The following is a 21,840-nucleotide window of genomic DNA, read 5'->3' as shown; positions in this document are numbered from 1 at the left end:
AGGCGATTCTTTAGGAGATGTACCTCCAGAAATATAAATGCTCTTTTACGTTTTGCAGCCTAAAAGCAAAAATGTTCTCTTGCTTATGAGCAAATTGCATGTAAACCCTGATGTGTTGGGAATCTTGTTGACCTGCTGGTGGTGCGTGTGGAATTGGTGCTCATCTCTTGTCCTCTACTGCCCCCTGCAGGTCTGATGATGTGGAGTCCATGGTGAAGGTAAGACCTGATCGGCCCACACTGCTTGAGTGTCTGTGGAGAATCATATACCAGTACAGGCAAACAGGATTTCTCATTTTGAACGCAGTATAGTACAGTTTATGAAAACAGACAGTTTTTGAATTTAAACCTGCTTTTTTCTTCAGCTGTCTATATGATGGCTCAGTCCCTACAACAAAGCAGTGGCGATAACCTATTTACTCACCATCTGCTACACACTTGAGTTAAATTAAGGGAGAATATACAAAATGACAAATGCCATCTGCTGCCTTTTATCTAAATCTCCTTATGGCGCAGTATAGCGTATAAATAAAGAAATGTTGAGGATGGATATTCAGCTGAATTCAGAATAATTAATTTGTTCCTCAAGGGGCAATTTTAGACTAGTTTGCAAAACATCTTTAAAATGTACACATCTAAGAAATATGTAGGATTGGACTGGCCTATAGGGCACTTTGACCAGTAACTCTATGTGTGCAGCTTTCTCAAGAAGCATTCACTGTTAGTGTGTGAGTGTGTGAGTGTGTGTGTACTTAATTACTTTTTCTTTTTTTCCAGATTACTGAGCTCTTATATAAGGATAAGCGCTTTGCCAATGAAAACTCCAGCCCTGTTGGTAAGGAATCATTTATACACACCGTTTTCTAAAGACAAATCAGTACATACATATCTGTGTGTTTGTGTTGTGTTTATGTGGGTGACAAGACAGAGGAGAGAGGGTGACACTGTGTGTATCTATCTTTCACATATCAGTATTCAAACTTGCAGACTGCGGTCTCTGTCAACTTCCAGCCATAATTCAGATGACAGAAAAATGCCCAAGTGTTTGTGTGTGTATCTGTGTGTGTGTGTTTATGTTCAGTCTCATTAGCAGCAGACTGCTTACTTGTCCACTCCATGTCATGAAGCCTATGTGTGTTTATGTCCAGGTGTGTGTCTGTGTGTGTGAGTGAAAGACCTGCTCTCTCTGGCAGAGGAAATAGAGCCTGGCTGCTGACACAGCGCTGAGTAGTTAAAGTGTATGAGTGCGTGTTTGTGTGTGTGTCAGTGCAGGACAGCATCTCTGGTCTGGCTGTGTGAGTGTGTGTGTGTGTGTGTGTGGAGTGTTAATGTCGCTCCGCGTCAGTGTGTGTGTCACAGAGAGTCCCCAGCGCTGAAACTGGTGTGTGTGCTGGTGGGAGCGATGGAGACTGTTATCCATGTCACATCCCGTTAGACGACATCTGCAATTGTGTGTGTGTGTGTGTGTGTGTGTGTGTGTGTGTGTGTGTGTGTGTGTGTGTGTGTGTGTGTGTGTGTGTGTGTGTGTGTGAGTGAGAGTGAGAGTGTGAGTGTGAGTTGAAGTAAGGGGAGGCTGTCACTGCCAGCCGTCGCACATTCACTCACACTCCAGCCCGAAAGCAGCCTCTGTCAGCAGAAAAGAAACACAAACACACACTCTGCAGAGGTTACAGAAAAATTGTATAAACGCACAAATGGATGCAGTGACTGACACAGTGGCAAAGGAAATTTATTCCCAAGACAGCTGCTCACTCTTTGTGTGTGTGTGTGTGTGTGTTTGTGTTTCCATCCCGTCCAGAAGGGGCATCCTACTTCTTGTACAATCTGATAGATAACATGTCAGCAGCGGAGGTGCAGGCAAAGGAAGACAAACTGCGGGAATTTTTCAATCAGCTACACGCTCAGGTACACACACACGCACACACACACACGCACACTGATGAAGTGGTTGAACACATACTGTACATTCATACACTAATACTGCATATCCAGTTCATTCATAACCTTCCTACTTTAAAGGAGCTTACACACACTCTGATCTGAGATGATTTGCAGCGTGTAATCAGACTCAGATTATTCACAATATACACACAAACACACTACAGAGTACTCTCACACCACCTCCTCTCTGTGCTCTATTTCTGAAGGTTTGAGTTGGGACATCCAGACATGTTGTGCAAGATTAAATCTTGTTTTACACTTTTTGGTTAAAGGTCACGCCTTAACTGGCCATTTGAAGTTCAGTAAAACTGTTTCCTGGTCGCAGTGTGAAACCTTTTTCAGGGTCACGGAATATCAGCCATCATATTGCTTGGGATTCACAGGAGTGAATTTGCCAAAATAGACTGTGGAGATGATCTTAAATTGAATGACATGCCAGAAGGATCATTGTGATCACTGCTCAGTAGGAGCTTGTGTGTCTGAAAGGACTCCCTCAGTCATCAGTAACACTCTAAATGTTTATCCTGGTAGAACAAATGGTTAACATACATCAGTATTGTCTATTGAAGTACAGTGGTGTATCAGTTCATCAGTCAGTAATATTTTTGATTGGCTGATTAGTCTGTCCCCCCAAAAAGGAGAAGTAATAGTCTTGTTTTGCCAACCAACAGTACAAAACCCAAAGAGTTTCCATTCATAATGATATAAAACAGACAGAAGAAGAAAGACATTTCATTTAGGTATTTTCCAACTGTACCTTAATGCATTGTTATTTTCCAAACTCTGTTACAGCTTCTGATATTAAGTTGTAATTAACACTGTTAAAATTAATAAAAGCCTAATTAGTTTACTGCTTGTGTTCAGCTGCTGTCCAAACTTTGGTCTCAACCTGTAACGCACTAAATTCAACAGGTTCAGCCCCTGTTATGCTGACAGCTGATTGGTGCTTTGATGATGCTGATTTTCCTCCTCTTGTCTCTTCTCTGCAGAATATAACCATTTTGTTTGGCGTCTACAGAGGCATCAAGAACCTTCTGGAGTCTTACCACGTGCCAGAGCTCACCAGGGTACACAGCTTGACCTCCTCCAGTCTTTCACTTTAACTTTGGTGCAACTTTCAGAGTTGTCACTTTTGAAAAACAGTGGTAAAACTCAACAGCCAAAGCCTTAGTATGACAGATTGAGGGTGTATTCGTGCTACTTTTTTCTGTGCTGCCATTATAGTTGTTTCACTGATGCCCAGTGATGTTGTCAAATGTTAACTTTGTGTATGTGTGTGTTAGGATGTGATCTGTTTGGTGAAATCCAAAGACAAAGTCCAGGCCAGTGGCTCATCTGTTCCTGTGAGTAGGGCAGTGTGAGAGTGAGATGCAACATGTGACATAATACACACTTGTCATTTTGTAAGAATACATTTGATATTTGTGGGTAGTTTAAACTTGAACAGAACAATGTGTTTTGTGTCTATTATCACAAGCTCATGTGCATATGTGACGGTGTATGTATGTCTTTCTCCAGTATGGAATTGAGGGCAAGGTGTTGGCGCTCGAGAAGAGATTAGCTGAACTGAAAGCAGAGAACAAACCATTAAACGCCACTCTCAAACAAACCATCCAGGCTCTCTGTCTCGAGGAGGTAGGATTTGTTTGGATAACTCGGGTCTCACAAAAACCTCCTCTTCTTCTTGAAATTAGTTGCTTTGCCTGCGTGTTTACTTCTGGGATGTGTCATTTATGTTGTCTGATCAGAACCTGCAGCGCGCCCTCGAGCTGAAGCAACAGCACGAGGAGGAGATGACGGCTGGAGCCTACGCCATCCTCATCAACCAGTGCTGTCACCACGACAATGTGGAGGAGGCGCTCAACCTGAAGATGGAACTGTGAGTGGAGCAGGATACGCACTCACACAAGGCAGCGCTGTGACCAGTAGTAACCCATTAAAGTTTAACTTGAGTGGTATTAGGGGAGACATTAATGCAGGGTCCAGCCCCTGTGTTGACGGATTAAAACACAGGAAACTCTCCCCTCTTCCTCCTTTGTTTCCTTCTCTTCACTCACCACCTGGTTTCAGACTGAACAGGAGAACGTACAGTAGCTGCATTTCTGTGAGTGGAATACATTAATGTGTGTCTGTCTCTCACCCTCTCTGTCTGTAGGGGCCGTAAGGACCCATCAGTAGTGCTGGATGCCAGTAAATACATCGCACTGGTCAAGGCGCTCTCCAAGATTGGCAGAGTGGAGGGTAAGTTCCTCTAGGGCTGCAGATAATAATTATTTTCATCACTGGTTAGTCTGTGTTTTTTTTTATTTTTTATTAATCATTCAGCCTATTAAGGGTCTGGTCACCCTAAGATAATATCATTTTTGTTAAAAGGACTGAAAACCATTAAAGAATTATCAGAATTGTTCTTAATTTTGTGCTTATTGATTAACTGACTAATCCCACTACTGCTTAGTTCCTCAGTACTTTTTCTCTGACAGTAAGCCGGATCAAAGTAGATCAGGCTTGAACTTAAAAAGGCCCTACAGATGTGAGCGTGTATGTGTGTGTCGCCAACTCTGTCACAATCTGTCTCTTTCCCTCCCTCAAACCACATTAGCCAGCCATTTCCAGAATGCTACGGTGGGTTTCCTTCAGCCCATCGAAGACCCAATTACCATCAGTTTTGCCGCTCTGCTTTTTGCACACAATGACAGGCAAAATGTTTCCCTTGTCTGTCCTCGCCTCTCTTCTCCTCCCCTTCGCTCTCTCTCTCCGTCTTCGTCTCTGTCTCTCTACCTGGCCCTCTCTCCCCTGTTCTGTCTCCAAGCGTGTCATTCTCTCACCCCCTCCTCCCACCCCCACCCCCCCTTACACACATCCGCGTCAGTGAGAAATGAGAGAGGGGGAAAATTACAGGACTGTGTGTATTTTTCCAGAATTATTGAAATCCGCCTTGATGCTAATGGCAGATCATGTCTGCCGAAGTGCTTGAACATTTCACACACACACACACACACACACACACACACAGCGACACACAAATTTGCATGTGAATTCAAGCAAAAGGCATTTGGTGGGCTTGATGGTTCGTGTGTCCATCTGTGTGTGTGTGTGTGTGTGTGTGTGTGTGTGTGTGTGTGTGTGTGTCAGGGTGTGTATAGGCAGCTCTAACGCATTTGCCATTAGCCAGAGTGTGCATATGGAGGGGACGCTTGTCAGCCACATTAGCACACATGGCTAACCTTGATGTTAGCCTGTCCCCACCCAGACGCTGGTCCGCCCGGCTCCCAGCACAAACCAGGCCCAGCTGAAGATCATGTCTTCTGGCATGTTGCTTTATTTCTCACCCTCTCTAATGGCTTTGTTGTTTTTGCCCTTGGTTCAAAGCGTCCCCAACTTTTTGCCTGTTGAGGTGGGATGAGAATTTATTTTTACTGCATGAAATGCACTTTGTCCTTCTGTCACCTTCCTTCAACCTTTTTTTGCTTTTACAATTCTTTATAATGATTCCATTCACTCCACTCATAACCTCCATCATGGTCCCTAAATCCTGGAAGGATTGACGACAATAGAAACCTTACATAAAACAGCCCGACTACCACATCGTAACCCCCTCATTCACACCCCCAAAACTTTTACGAATCCCATTTAGAATTAATGTAATTGTATCCAAAGTCACTGCTGCCATCCATACCAAAGACAATCAGTGTAATGTTTAATATGTTTCAGTGTCACAGTGAATAGTTTCTTTGTTTCAAAATACCCCAAATACATATGGCAACTGTTTGACTTTGCTGTGACAACCTAAGATTGAGGGATCAATTTGAAGAAAAATATAAATAAATGCAGAAAATAAAAGCTTGCTTGGCCTTGTGTTGGGTTTAAATCTTTCCTAACTTAAGGAAGCTTACCGGTACAAGTACCACTTTTTTGTATATCCCACAGCAGAATGACTGCATCCTTTTAATCTATCGATCCTGTGATCCAGTGAACCTGCCACACATACCAGCATGGGCTTGAGGAGGCTGAACTCCCCTGTCCTTCTATCTTTGCTTCTCTACCTCCATTTTTTAAATACACCTTTCCTCTTTGGCAAGCGTCTCTTTGACCTTCCCTTGCACCTCTGCCTCCATCTGTCCATCCTCCCACTTTGGTAAATACAACTCGTTCTGGCTTTAGTTGGCCATGGACTGTGTGTGTGTTTGCATGGGGGTGCGTGTGTGTGTGTGTGTTTTGGGAAAGAGACATCACCAGCAGTCAAGTCATGGAACATTAGATGAACCATTGGGCTGTGTGATGTTTGTTTACCTGGCCTGTCTGCCTCTTCATCTCTCTGCGTGTGTGCACACACGCGTTTGTGTGTTTGTGTGTGTGTATGAGGTCTGGCTCGCTTTGCTGGCCACGATGCTCGGCTGAGCTGATGGATATGCATACTGGCTAAACGGACGGATAAAGGGAGAGATGGAGGGGGAACGAAGGGTGGTGGAGGGGGTTTGGACGGTGGACGAAGGGATGTTAGCTAGTGTAGCTCCATTTGGGCAGATCAACTCCAAGCCACTGGTCTCAGTGATTAGCGGGTCTGTCAGATACTGATGGAGAGAGGTATGGATAGAAGGGCAGAGGGAGGGAGACATGGAGAGAGAGTCAGAGAGTGAGAATAAGTTGCATCTGAACTGATAAACAGCGCAGACACGACAACAGATCAGCTCATTATAGGGCAGTTGTTTAATGTTTTTATGACCATCTGTGATCAGATCGTTTTTAACCCTGCAACCTTTGTTCAGGCATTTGAGTGTTTTGTGTTAGAGGTTGTTCATGCTTTTGTTTAAACCAGAGATGTGTCTCTTCTCCTTTTTTCCCTCTTAATATTAGTGGATCACAATTATAAGACAAGCCCACTGTATTGGCACTTCCTGTTGAGACTAGGCATCTTTTGAATTAATTACCATATTAAGATAATATACAGTTCAGGCAAAATAACAAATAACAGAAATGTCCTGATTTTTGTTTTTGTTTTGGGCTCGTCATGTTCTAACAGAACATCCTGTAACGTAGGGCTGAATGATAAAAAGTAATAATATTTTGATAATGTTGACAGATATCGAGAATGTAATGAGTCACAATTTTGAAAGGGAATAGTAATTTTTGCTTTTAATTTTCACTGAAAAAAAGAATATATATATATATATATATATATATATATATATATATCATCTGGAGAGTATAATCATAGGTCGGAGCATCTCTGTAACACCACAGTGCTTCATTTATAATGGCATGTTGAGACATCTTTCACCTTGAACAATTGCAGCTCCTGCGATTTGGGTATTGCACTCAGCCATATTGCAATTTTGATGTCTCAAGTTCAGCCCCCCACTATGATGTATGTATTTGTCCAAGCCATATAGAAATCATGAGACTTTCCAGACGTTGGAAATTTATCTCTTCAGTGGCAGCAAAACATGCAGCATGAACCAGTCAGCGACACATTCAAGGCCTTAAAAGCCATTGAAGGCTCGCTATTTTGCCTTATACATATTATAAAGCGGCTGTAAATGTTTTTTTATTTAACCTGCAGTGCCAATACAATGCTCTGTTAAAGTTGTTTGTAATCTTCATTGCATAATTTTCAGTCTCTCTCTGTTCAACTACATTACATTATACTATAGGAAAAGGGGAGTAGGAGCCTTTGACTTTCTGAATGTGCACTGTTCTAATGTTGCAGCCCTTAAAGATTCGTTTATTACCAGTAACTTTGAGGTTAACCATTTCCCATTCTTCATCACTCTCGTCAAGCCCTCAACCAAAGTTTTGCCTCTGACAAGCCCCCCCCCCCCCGATTGTCCTCCCTTTAACTCCCACCCTGTTTAGCAGTGTCTCCTGTCGCCAGTCACCCTCACTCCACCCTTCGTTCGTCTATTTTCCCCTGTCCCATTAAATCTGTGACAGCCTTTGGTTCCCATTGCCACAACAACTGGCACAGAGAGGTGGAGAGATGGAGAGACAGACTGAAATTAGGATGCCAAAGCACTCACCAGTGGCCCTGTCCCTCATCCCACAAGTGTGTGTGTGTGTGTGTGTGTGTCTGAATGTGTGCTCCCAGTAGAGAGTGACACTCCTGTTTTAGGGGTTTTGTTATATTACCAGCTACTTAGGTGTTAGTATCATTAGACCCATGTTTGTTCACTTTAATGTTGTTTGCTTTTTTGCATTTTTGTGTGTTTGCTACAATTTTCACCGAAAGAAGGAGCAAGGATTTTTGTTGAGTGAATTTTAAGCAAGGGGCCAGTATTGCCTGCAGTTGGAGACCTGGCTTAATACGCATTATTCAAATATATTCTGTGTCTCTGCAGCTCTCCATCTCCTCCTTTCCTCCTGGTCATGCTGTATAGATTAGTATCTGTGGTGGAGAGCGGCTGTATCGCTGTCAGCCCATTAGGAGCTGTCTAAATAGACAGTAAACGCATCTTAATTGCCTTATCCTGATACACCACATATACACACATACACACACGCTCCCTTTTCACCATTTAGCCCCTAGTGTTGGCCAGATGGGCGCGTGGCCCAGTAAAAAGCCCTCCATTACCGGCTGGACTTGACCAAACTGATCCACCCCTCAGCCCGCTTACTGGGGTCTCACTGGGGCCACTGCGGGCCCTTGTCGCCACATACCTATAATTTAGCCCCCCAAGTGCTTTCCACATGGCCACGGCAAAAAGCCGGCCTCCATTGTAGGGGTCTGGTAATTGTAGTCTCGTTTAGAAAACCGCAAGTAGCAATTAGTGCAGAGTTGGCATTATACGGGGTTGGATTTGCATCCCCACTGGGCGCAAAATGCTGTTTTAATATGGGTTTGTTTTCCCCACATGGAATTAGCTAAAGGGGCCTTTTATCATATTCACACACCTACTACTTCTCCCAGCCAAGCTCTGCCCGCCTCTCGCTTTCTCTCTTCTCATCTCTCTGCATTATCTCTCTTTCCCCTTGTCTTTTGTTCTTTTCATTCATTCTTTTGTCTTTACCTTTAAATTGCCTTCACCATCACTTTATCTTCTGATTGAGTCAAGTCTCACAACCTCATCTTAACCAAAGCCTCACTTACGTTCAGTTATAGGAACAAGCGTTACAACTGTGATTTCTTCACATTGACAGGTTTTTGTCCTTTTCTCTCTTTCCCTCTATCACAGAGGCGGTGGAAATCCTGAAGGAGATGAAGGAGAAGGAGGTGGTGATGAAGGACGTACACCTCACTGCGCTTTTCCACACTCTCAGCACTTTAGTGACCAAAGGTGGTGCCCCCGTCATCCGGCAGCTGCAGGACACCATCTTTACCCTTGGCCTGGCCAAGCCCACAAGCAATCTCTGTTCACCGCTGATCGGCGCTTACCTGGAGAGGTATAAAAAACACAGATTTATTCAGCCATACACACACAGACAAACACACTCTGGTCATATACTCACAGATTTAATGATAAAACATTTCTGGTATTTTTTTTGTTCCTATGGCTGGTTCTCCTCTAGCCAGCCAGCAGGCTCACTTTTGTTGTCAGATTTGTGTCTTCATCTGCCAAATCCAGTTGCCAGGTGTGTGTATGTATGTGTGTCTCAATGAGTCACTCATCCCTCCCTATGATCATAGCTGAGGTTACATTCTGGGTCAGTGATTCAGACAGAGAGAGGATGTGGAAATTGCTCATTTATGTGTGTGTGTGTGTGTGTGTGTGAGCCAGGTTTTGTTTGTTTGAGGATTCAACAGCTGCAACCTCTCCCATGAGCCCCCACCCCTGATCTCCTGAAAAACGCACTGCTATACTCCAAGGTGTGAGTGTGTGTGTGTGGTGAGAGAGGCCATCGATGCTTCCTCCTATAACAAATATGTAAATGAACATTACCAAACACTGGCTGCAGGGTCACTGGTATTGCCTCACCCTTCAACTCTGTTCAGTGTGTGTGTCATTCAGTGTGTGTGTGCGTTCTGTTTGCAGCTTTTAAGTAGATCAGCTCATTAGCATGTTAATTATGTACAGAGCACTAATTGCTGGATTTAACACAGACACGCAGTGCGCCGTTAGGGGCCCACCACTACACACACATGCCCTGCACATGCATTCATACACACTGTTTACCTCTAGTGTACATTCTGCGGCAGAGGTAGACCTTTGAAAATGAAGCTTGTGCACGCACACACACACACACGCACACACACACACACACAAGCTCAGACGCTCACACGCTCACACATACTCTGGTGCTCCCCTGCCACTGTTTGTTTTGCTGTAAGTCTGGTCTCTGGCACAAACAGAGTTTCCAGGTTCACTCGTTAATCACTGCCTCTGTGAGATTAGCAGGCTAATTTACTTCTGGGTCATCAACAGCAGCCAAAACACAAATACACACACATACACACATCAGCTTACCACAGCCCTGCTTACAAATCAAGTGCCAGTTGTACTTCCTCCAAATGATACTGCGGTGAACACACACTAATGAACACAAGTGAGCTAGCTAGCTGCTGGTATTCTACCATCATCTGTCTTGTGTTATGGGTATATTTGTGTGTTTTTAGCTGGCTGGTTGTTAAGACTTGGAAATAGTCAACAAAACTAGTGTGCAGATAAAATTAGTGTGACAGAGGAGTCCACTTTACCTGCACTTAGGATAGACTGCAACTTGGAGTGTTTCAGATTCTTTTATCAATAAGCAACAACATATTTCTTGACCCTCTTCATCATTTTCTCCTCTCCAACTTTTTGATTTTAGAGATTCCTCCCTGCAGGAGTTAGATAATGACTGAATGGCTTATCTCTACTCTAAAACATTGGTTTCAAGCACTGAATAGCCTTGAAGATTGTTAGATGAACAATGAGTAAATAAGCTTTCTGTCACTACAGCTTGACAGAGTGAAACTAATCATGTTCATGACACTAATCATCAGAGTTTTTTTCACTGGCATCAACAAAATAACATGTAAGGCTGCAAAACTCTTAGTATTATAACGGCTTTATGGAAATTAATCTTTTTTATAAATCTGTGTTCCGTGAAGGTGCAGAAAATGTGAAATCGTTGTGTGAATGTAAAGCAGATTTAACATGCAGTTCCAGCAGCGGTTCAGCAAAGCCTCAGGGTGGGTTTGAGTACCACAACACTTGACTTTTGTGCTCCAGTTGCATCTATCTCCTTGCTCTCTTCATCTCCTTTTATCTTTTATCTCCATCCCTTCGTCTCCACCTTTTCATTCCGTCAGTCAGCGGACAAACAGACAGTCGGGAGGAGGAGGGATAGAGGGGAAGCGATAAAAAGAGGACAAAGCAGACATCACTCCCGCCTGCACCCATCTCATCGCTGCGTCAGCGCTAATGACTTAATGAACACTTCTCTGGCAGATTAGCCCTTGACAGCCCATCATACGCACCGCCCTGCTAGCCTTCATGCCCGTCCGCTCAGTATTGTGTGCACTAACTTGCTACTGTGCTAGCTGCCAGCTAGCTCAGATTGCCACATCCTTATGGAAGTGGAAATGCTAATGAGCCCAACAAAATGAAGAGCTGGAAGGACGTGTATGATAAGATGGCAACAGTGACGATAGAATAGGAGGAGGAGGGTAAAGAGCTGACAAGAGATGAGTAGCTCAGAGGAAAAATATCTCATTCACTCCCACTCTTTTCTGCCATCTTGTAATGTGTGTACATAGTTTAAGTGAGGTCTAAAAGGAAAAATGGAAATCTTCAGTAGATAAATGGAGGTAGCTAAAGGTGAAAAACAGAAGTAAATGAGAGGACAGTCAGAGGAAAAGAGATGTTGAGGACACAAGACTGCTAACTCTATCTCAACACAGCTCCATTAAGTATTCAACTTGTGATCTTAAAGCTATACTAATCAGTATTTTGTACATACACAATGACTTTGTATTGTGAAAGGTGTCTCACACAGAGACAAATATGCAGAAGATCTCCTGACTCCACAGGATCCCCACAGCCTCATTGTTTTGGTTTTCCAGCTCCCAAACACAACTCCCATCAGCCTTGTTTCCTGCTGCAAGAGGTGACTGTTTGACCATACACTACCTGCCAAGCACCAACTGGCAAGCAAGCAGTTAGCGTCTAGCTGGTGAAGAAAATGTAACATTTAGCTGCAAAAAGCCATATGTTTTTTATCAGGACTTGGTAGAGAGAGCTTAAAATATTGGACTTCAGTTCGTCACGTGGCAAGAAACATCACTCCAAATGAATGCTAATGTTGGTGTGTGTCTGGATGTGTAAATACTGTGGGCAACTTTAGGCTAAGATATTTGCCACATCAACTTTATAATATGTCAAATATTGTGTTGTCAGCTTGTTTGACTGCCCCCTGAGTGGCAAAAATAATGACTGTGTGAGTATTGGCGTGAACATTAGTAAGTGCCATTCTTCAACACGTGTAACAGCGGGCTAGTGGTGTCATGATCACGGTCTCATTTGCGTTTTTGAGACACCGACACCTCGTCCACACCCCCCACCCCTCTACCCCCCACGCGAGGACAGTGGCTTGATAACAGGCCTGCTGATCTCCTCTGAACAAAAGAAGGGGACGGAGAGGGAAAAAAGGAAGGGGTGGGAATGAGATGAGGCAAAATGAGCTTCCTTGTCTAATCCTTCAGGTTTCCACCGAGCAAAGCGCTCGTTATTTTTTCAGGGCTTAATTGGCTGGAAAGTGGCTGACATGCAAAGTTGGGGACATTAACAGGGCTGTGCGCCGCAGTAAATGGCAACGCAAAGTGACAGTTAAATTGTACCTAGGGGAAATTATCCATCTTTCGACATCCTTAGCTCTTTTTTTGGGGTGGATCGGCGGGCGGAGAGAGGGGGGAGTGGGGAGGAAGGCAGAGGGGGTGTAATTGCAATGCCAGGCCCTTTTTTTGCCAAGAGTGATGGGGTGTTTTTTTTTTTTTTTTTTTTTTTTTTAAAAGATGTCTCATTAGGAAGGAGGGATTATAAGTAGGTGTGGAGGAGCTTGATGGAGGAATGAATGAGGTGGACAGATAGAAGGGATGAAACAAATGAGTTCTGAAACATCCAACAACATGACTTGGCTCTGGTGTTAAAAAGCCACTTTTACCACACCACAACAGTTAAGGGTGCATATAAGCCATGTTACGTTAATTAGAAAACAGCGTCCTGCACTTTTTCACTTGTCCTCTTCTCATTTTTAGAGTAAATTGTGTGCCCATGTCCCCCTCCTCGGGCACATCCTATCGCCACGCTCTTTCTCTCATTTTCAAAAATCTCTTAGTCTCTCTTCTGTGTTGTTCAATCAGACTGTTGTGCAGTTGAACAGCCTCTTGACTGGCGCTGCTGAATAATGTTGTCCCTCTTCATTTCAATTAGTGGACCTCTTTACCTTCCAACCCTGATCACTCCATTTGTCCTCCCTCCATCACTCTCTTCTGCTCCTGCCTCACAGGAGCCGAACTCAAGGTCATACCATTTCCTTTTTTTTTTTTTTTTTTGGTCTGGTTTGTTGGTCTTTTTGGGCATATTTCTCTTATCCGCTTGTCTAATTGATTAGAGGAGAAAACACTTCAGAAATTATACCTGTTCACTCTCAATCTCTCTCTCTCTCTCACGGTCTGTCTATCTGTCTCTTTCTCGCTCACTTACTCTGCCCCCTACCTCCCCCACAGGTGCCCTATCTGCTTTGACCTCTGTGTGATTGACATGGTAATTACCCAATCAACAGATTGATGGCAGCGCTGTCACAATAGAGGGGATTGAAGTGGTCTCTCTCCCTCCCCCTTCTCTCAGCTTCTCGTTCTTTTGCTTCCTTTCCCCATCGCTGTCTCTCTACTTCTCTCGTTATCACTCCATCAGGCGCACTCATCCTCTCTCTCTGTGAGCTCTTTTGTTTGTCCGTCCGCTTGGGAGGGATTCGGGGGGGGGGGGTGGTTTAGACTGAACAAGAAAAGGATGACATGAGACGAAGGGAGCGAGCTGGTGATGGTGGTAGGGGGGCTCTAATGTTGTTGCCATATTTCTGCTAAATTGCTCAGCTGGGGGGCGAGGTCATCAGAGGGGAGCGAAAGCTGACAGCATGGAATCAAAAGGAAGATGGTGAGGTGGAGGAAAAGAAGGAGGAGAGAGAAGATCACGAGGAAAGGGAGATGAGGGAAGAGGAAATGAGGGGTTAAAGGGGGTCAGAGAGGACAAAAGAGGAGAAAGAGCTAGAAGAGCTGAGCAGTGAGGGTAAAGATCAGCAGAGTCCTTTTGTCTGCTGCGTTGCTTCTCCTCTAAAAGCTTGTGCAGAGAGACATTAGCCACTCGCAGACAGGTGTGTGAAAGTGTACCTTATTGTGTGAGAATGATGTATTGGGGCCAAAAGGCTTCATCACCCACAGTTGTGCTGTCATGAATTCAAAGGCCTGTATTGTTGTGGTGGGTCATGGTGGTTGAATAGGAGGTCGCAGGGTTAACACCCCACGATACACTCTCTATTCTCTACTGACACTAGCCTGTACATGACTGATTGGACAGACCTGACATCTAACTTGCTCTCTGCTCTCTCTCCCTCCCTCTCTCTCTTTCTCTGTACGTGTACACGTGTGTGTCTGTCTATCCACATACCTGCAGTAAGGACCTGTCTGGAGCTCTGGAGGCATCGCTGGAGTGTCAGAAGCGCTACAACGTATTGCCTCGCATCCATGACATCCTTGTTGGTCTGGTGGAGAAAGGAGACACCGAACTGCTGCAGAGAGGTTACACATTTGTCTGTTCAGCCACTCACTCATGTTTTTTCTGAACCAGTTGGTTGAGAGAAAGTGTATTGACAACTTTGATCATTAACTTCGGTAGGTTGCCAAACAAGCCAAGTATTTCCTGGTTCCAGCCCCTCAAACATTCAACATTGGGTGACTCTGGGCTTAATAAGCAGGTTAAAGATGTTCTGGAAAGATATCATGGGTATTTTTCTCTATTTTATGGCATTTTATTGACTAAAACTGAATTGATCAATCATGAAACTAGAATGGCACTCAGGAGAGTGCATACCTGTACTAAGCCAAAATGTCAAAATATGCAATGGAGAGACATGTAAAAAAAAAAAAAAAGAATTCCAGGATCTGCCCTTCTAACTAGATCCACATCAAAATGTAATGGGTCCTTCCCTGGCTCATGCCTCATCCCTCCACCAAGTTTGGTGCAAATCGCTTCAGTACTTGCATATTCCTACTGACATGTAAACAAACAAGCCACCAGACACTTGTGAAAACATAACCTTCTTGGCATAGGTAGAAAATATTTGAATCATTAATGGGAAATGAAAATGATCGTTTCTGCTCCTCTCCCATCAATTGGTCAACAGTCTGAAAAAAAAAACAGCTTACCCAGATTTCTACATCAAACAAAAAAAAAATGTTTTGAGGCATCCTATGTCTTCATTAGAAAGTTGACAGTGGAGAGAAAATTATGCATTTTAAACCTTCGGTTTTCATGATGCCACAGAGTCATGCTTTTTAAAAAAACATCTCAACAAACATCTCATGTTTCTAATGTCCAAATGGCCTCATTAAAGTTAAGAATAGCACTGCCCACTGTCTCTGCTCCTCGCTGCTAGCTTCGTCAAACTTTCTGTGTCTCTTGTTTGATATTAACTTTATATTATTCATTTGTGTGTGTGTATGTGTGTGTGTGTGTGTGTGCGCGGGGCAGGGAGGTGGGTGGGTGGGGGCTAATCCAAAGTGCCTGGGCAGTGTTTGCATTAAATGTGCACGTAACAAGTGCCAACAATTCCAAGAGTGTAAGAGGACCAGAGAGCGAGAAAGGTTCAGACCAGGGTCGCGATCAAGCACGTCGACAGATCGTGGTTTGAACAGTCTCCCTGTATGTCGACAGCAGCGTGGTGGAAAGGTCAAGTTCAGCGTGCCGCAGGGGCAAGTGGCTCTGGAGTGCGTAAAGGTTGAAACGGTCCAGTGGAGCACCTCTCCACCTCCTTCCCTCCCCTTTCACCCACTCCCTCATCCACCCTCCCCCACCTCCACAACCCCCCAAAGGGTGACAGACCCTCCGAGTCAGTCGCTGCACCCTCAAAAAAACTAAAATGACTTTTACAGTGATTGTCTGACAGAGGCCAACACGCAAACCAGTGCCAACCAATGGATCTTGAAATAACAAATTATTCAGTCTCCCACTCCCTTGTATAAATTGGAGAGAGGTGACTTATAACACAAACCTTGAGTCACACTCGATCTGATGACATTGTAAGCACATGTGGAGTGCTGCAGTCTGCTGCACCATGGCTCGCTCCTATGGACTTATGCTGTTATAGAACATGGATAGAAAATTCACCTCAAAATATAGGGCCTGAAATAAAAGCTGAAACCATCAAATGTGCAACTTTCCAACAGACTGACCCCCAACAGTCCAAAACACACTAAAAGCATGACGTGGCTCATCAAATGATTTTGACTCACGTCTTTTACCTCAATTTGAGTTCAAGCATCAACAAAAAAATAGCTTTTTTGTGACGTTCTGGGAACCACAGAAACAAGAGGAGGTCATCAAACATGCTTTTAACCCGAAGAGGTCCACAGGAACCTGAGATGTAATAAGCTGATGTGATTCAGTCTTTTACTAAACTTCCGGTTAGGATTTTCACTTAAGAAATCCTATCAAAATTTAGTCTGAAACTTGTCTGTCTACATTAGGTCTTGACCCAGAATGAAGTGATTACAGTCCAAAATGCAAAATCACACCACATTGTTCTTTCTATTTGCTTCAAATGACAAAGTAAAAGGAGAGGGATTATTCTTTCTTCCTCTGCTTCACTGAGTATGCTGGTCCATTTGGATACTAAAAGTTTGAAGTGTGTGTGGTACCTGTCCTGAAGCTGCTGGACAGAGATAATATGTAATGCTGAGCAGAGCGCTTTAGCAAGTTTACCAGGAGAGCTTAGGCTTTCATTCGGGACTTCTATGTGTGTGTGTGTTTGTTTGAGAGCAGACCTGATATGGCTGCTTTGTACCCGGGACGTTGTGCCAAATAATGGAGTCAGAAGGAGATGATGAAGTGTGTGGTGTGTTTGTTCACCTTGCAGTCATTTTTATTCATGGCCTTTCTCTTTTCTGTTTCCCTCCCTCCCTGATTGTCTGTCTGTCTGTCTTTCTCTCCAGCCATGGACCTTGTGAGTCAGGAGCGAGGGGAGATGACGATGCTGTATCATCTGTTCTTCTCGTTCCTGCACACAGGCCGCTACCGTGAGGCTCGTAAGATCATTGAGGTAAAACGCACACGATACTGTTTGTTCTTGAATTGAATGTATCCTAGCCTTTCGGGAAAAATCTGCCCAATCTCTACCAAAGATGGAACAGAATGAGTGAAGCAACTAAACTGAATAGTTCTTGTCTCTTTATTTGAACATCTTGTGATACGTTGTTTGACTGCAACTTGCAGTGTCTGATCTCAATAGAAAATTAGATTCTCAATTTTAGATATACTACCTGAAATAGTTAAATAAAAACCATCTGCAGGACAACGGCCATAGAGGCCATGCAGGATGGAATTGCCCAACTCTTTGTCGTTGTAGTTCATCTGACCTGAATATTTTATGAATATTCATATCTTTTGTCATCTTAAGTCCTGCTATAAAACCCTGTAGATTAGTGTGAGAAAAATAGAGAGGCAAAGCAGGCAGATAAGAAGCGATTTCCACGTGGATAAAAGGGACATGCGGTCTGTCAGGGACTGGATAGTAGGACAGAGAGATTGATGATTAAATGAATAGAGGGATGAGCCTGACATCAGAGAAAGGAAAACAAGGCCATTATGTTTCCTGATCAGGATGAGAACAAAATGCAAGGAAAAAAAACCCTTAACTCCCTCGCTCTGACTCTCTCTCATGTCCTGTTGTGTTGTCCACTAACAGGGATTTGTCCCTCTTGAGGATTTTCAAACCCTCTTAAATATTACTGACATGTTGCTCCCCCTCTGCTAGATTGTGGCTGTTATCCTACTTATAACAAAGAGCCAGCTACATGCCGGTGGTATATGAGATTGGCGATGTACACGCTGACACAATGTCAGTGAAAGATGTAGGTTAGAGTGGCAAAAGCTCAGCTGCCCCCCCCCCAATCTGTTGGGTTTTAGTTCGAGGGTTTGGATGGTTTGCCACGGACTTGCAGTGTGATGTTAAACCAGCAGATCTTTAAATCCTACAGTACGGATGTCTTGACAAGAGACAGCTTTAGAATTTAAAGTATAACATTAGATATTGTACGCACCCTGCCATTCACTGCATCAACTGACACATTTCACCTTCAACAACAAAAAACAAGCAAATCTCTCAAATTACGACCTTGAACCAAGAAAGATGTTCCATCATTTTTCAGTTAAACTCTCTTTTTAGCTCCACTTTTATCTGTAATTTACAGTATCAGACCTTTTTGCTGAAAATAGCTGCGATGAGGTGAGCAGTGGAATTGGATGATAATTCTCTGTAGGTACAGTATGTCACTACAGGCACATTACACACAGGCATTTTATCCAGTATTATTATAATTGTATTGATTAGTGCAGCTTAAAAGCATAATCAGCTGAGTGGTGGTGACTTACATTCCCCACAGGTGCCAGTGTAATCAAAAAATGTCACTGAGATGATACATTTCAAAAGCTGATGCCCACTTATCGTAGATGCTTAGATCGAAGTCTCTGAACAGAAAGTTCACTTCTGAACTGTCCCTTATTACACTTGCATGAGGATAGATACGGTGCTCAGGTGATATCACTACAATAGAATCATATCTATCACTTGAATATGCAAACACACACACTCAAACACACAAATGCCCCCCCCCTCCCTGTGAGAGCGTCAAGTGGCAGTCCAGAGTGGTGTCTCTCTTTAGGCTGTGTTTGGTATAATTGGCAGCTGATTAATCACAGCTAATTAAATGTAATGATAGAGAAAGGTGGCCAATTTTGTGCTAAATGGTCATGGTTAGGTAGAGGATTGTCAGGTGGCCAGGCCTATTATTGTGGCACGTGTATGTGTATGTGATGGTCAAGGTTAGGTAGTATTGCTAAAGAGTGGTAAGCCATTATGTGTTTCTGTGTTAGGGAGAGGGGTTTGGCTGAGTGTGTGTGTTTATGTGTGTGGGGGGGGGCACTAAGTGGCCAGGTGATTAGTGGAATTAGAACATTAGGAATTGAGATGGAGAGGGTTTGTTAAGTGGAGGTGAGATGAGGTCGACTCTGTCTTTTTCATTTTTGTGTACATATACATAAGGATGTAAGAGAAACTTGTTAAGTTTTAGCATTTAAAGGTCAAACACGGTTCTTAATGAAGCAAAGTGATGATTGTAATACACTTTGCTCTGTGTGTGTGTGTGTGTGTGTGTGTGTGGTGTGTGTGTGTGTGTGTGTGTGTGTGTGTGTGTGTGTATGTATGTCAGTCAGAGGATTGTCCTGATAATCTGACCTGGTTGATATTTTTCTACTATTTCTTTCTGAAAGTGAGAGTGTCCGTACGTTTTTTGTTTGTTTCGTCTTTGCATTCTTTTGATCCACCCATGCATGTGTAAATTATGCGCCTTCTTATTTTTGAGGATTTTCTTTTCTGCCCAGATTAGGGAGATTTGTCCTGACGGATTCAAAATCCCAAACATACCCCATATGTGTGCGTGTGTTTGCGAGTAGATGCACGAAGGCTGCTTTGTGCCCGCAAGACTTTACCAAGTAAAAGGAATCGGAGGCAAAAAAAAAGATGGAGCACTTGCACTGGGCCTTAGTCTCTAAGAAGATTAGACAGACTGAGAGAGAGTGAGTGCAACACATTTTAATTTGTCCCTTTGGCTGGTTGGGTAAGAACATAATGCCTTTGCCTGGGCCTGATGGAGGGATGGAGAGGCAGGGGAAAAGACCGAGGAGGAGCACGGGAGATTTGGAGGAAGAGGGGGAGGGATTGAGAGGAGTGGGGATTGAAAGAGGAAAGGATGATGGCAGAGAAAGGGATGAAGCCCATCTTTTCTTGACTTTCCCCTCCCTCTCACGGTATGATGGGCTCCCATCAAAGAGGCCAGCGGGAATTGAGCGCTGTTGATCCCCGTTCAGATTAACTTCCTGGCAGATCGTTCTGTCTCTCCAGCGCCCCCACCCCCTTTTTTTTTTCCTCAACCAGATTATCAGGAAGAGAGGGAGGGTGAGATTTCGCAGTCCTAGTCTTATTCAGATTGTATCAAAGCCCCAAGAGACAGATGAAATCCTGATCACTGTTATTCCATGATAATAATCATCTAGTCTCTCCACATATCAGGCTAAATCTTAGCTACATGAGCCTGCAGATCAATCTATGTCAGCCCTTATTTGACAGCTCACATACTCGGTCTGTCTGCATATCATTGGTGTCCTAAATGTACTACAAATCTCCCAAAAATGGAAGACGATTTACAGCTGGTGGGACTTTCCAGTCAGTACATTTTAATCCTAAATTGTTATTGTTCTATGTTCTATTTGGAATTGTTAAGCTGAAAGTTGGCAGCTAAAGTTTCTGATATTAACAAGTCTTTCCTCTTTTTTACCATGACCCGCTCAACTCAAGATTCAGGGATCAAGACACTTTTCTCTCATTTTTGATGAAAATTTTTTGGTTTTCCAACCTACACTGGAGCATAACCGCCAATGTTGCGTGTCCACACAGAATCCACTCAGTAAAAAAATTTCCTAACTAATTGTTAAAGTAAAGCAAAGTATAAATTTTCTACTTACAAAATAATTCAAAAATGAATTTCTTTTTGGCTGTTGAACTTGCCTTGAGCTCTAATAAAAAATCAAATTGGACAAATAGATCATAATTTTCAGTTGCATCCGTACTGTGCAGCTCTTATAGATTCCTTTAAACACAGCTATGTTTTCTGTGTAGTGATGTACTGTGTTGTGGCTTTTATCCTGTGACTCTGTTAGTCCACTCAAGGCCAAACAGACATTAACTTTGCGTTTTTGACTATACATCACTGTGATATTGATGTAAAAGCATTGCACTCATATAAAAGTACAACTTATTCTGCCGACACATGTTGAAACTGTTGAAATATGCATCCATATTGATTCTTATATGAGGCTATAATCAGTGTACATCAAGTAATAGCAATATTTAAAATGCTGTATAGGCTAGCTGAGTTTATATGAATCAATAGGCATTTACCCTATGGCTGATGCTGTTATGGTTTTGAGTTAAAAATTGAATCTATATTTCACTGACCTACTGTAGATTTCATGCTTGTGCAGTAATTTAGGCCTCTTGGTAGAGGTATGTATACTACATCCGCATGACTCGCACATTCCATACATTTTTCTTTATGTTGACATTCAGGAGATGTTCTGTGCAGCTGTTGTTGTTTATCTACTCTCTGGTTTCTTTCTTTAAAGATTTCCCATCTGTTTTAATGTTTGTAGACCCCTGGGCTGAGGGCAAGGCCTGGACGCCTGCAGTGGTATGCAGAGAAATGCATTTCTGCCAACCAGGTAAGACATCCACACTGACAAACATAACTGGGTGAAATAATCAAGGCCACAAAGACAGAAGCCGAAAGAGAGGTGAAAATGAAAAAAAATACAACTTTAATTATGTATTGTTGTGTATGTGTGTATAGATGGAGCCCTTGGAGCAGATGGTGGACATGACAGCCAAGCTGTTTGAGTGCGACAGGGATGAGATGTACAGCTACATCCTCCGTCTCTGCAGTAAGTCTTTCTTTCATTAGTTTCCCTCAGTTTCTGAGTGGGTGTGTTTGACTGCACATTTACCCCCAGTCTCCTTGTTCTGTCGTGACCTCCCATCTCTGGATGTACAGTGCTTTTGTGTGTGTGTGTGTGTGTGTGTGTGTGTGTGTGTGTGGTGTGTGTGTGGTGTGTGTGTGCGTGTGGTGTGTGTGTGTGTGTGTGTTTGAGGCAGAGAATGG

The 21,840-nt window shown here is 43.4% G+C and overlaps 1 protein-coding gene across 1 annotated transcript in view; it reads left to right on the top strand.

Moving 5' to 3' along the window:
- The window catches only part of lrpprc (leucine-rich pentatricopeptide repeat containing), a 54,845-nt gene that overhangs the window by 14,817 nt on the left and 18,188 nt on the right, over positions 1-21,840 (top strand). Inside the window, 13 exon segments of the mRNA XM_018697017.2 lie at positions 191-218; positions 777-834; positions 1,798-1,904; positions 2,930-3,007; positions 3,224-3,283; positions 3,459-3,575; positions 3,689-3,819; positions 4,096-4,181; positions 9,110-9,317; positions 14,525-14,649; positions 17,062-17,168; positions 21,335-21,403; positions 21,532-21,622. Coding sequence (XP_018552533.1) covers positions 191-218; positions 777-834; positions 1,798-1,904; positions 2,930-3,007; positions 3,224-3,283; positions 3,459-3,575; positions 3,689-3,819; positions 4,096-4,181; positions 9,110-9,317; positions 14,525-14,649; positions 17,062-17,168; positions 21,335-21,403; positions 21,532-21,622 — 1,265 coding nt within the window.

The sequence above is a fragment of the Lates calcarifer genome, linkage group LG16_LG22 (assembly GCF_001640805.2).
Source record: "Lates calcarifer isolate ASB-BC8 linkage group LG16_LG22, TLL_Latcal_v3, whole genome shotgun sequence".
Lineage (NCBI taxonomy): Eukaryota > Metazoa > Chordata > Actinopteri > Centropomidae > Lates > Lates calcarifer.
The sequence above is the reverse complement of the archived record's forward strand: the minus strand, read 5'-3'. Positions and strand labels throughout refer to the sequence as shown.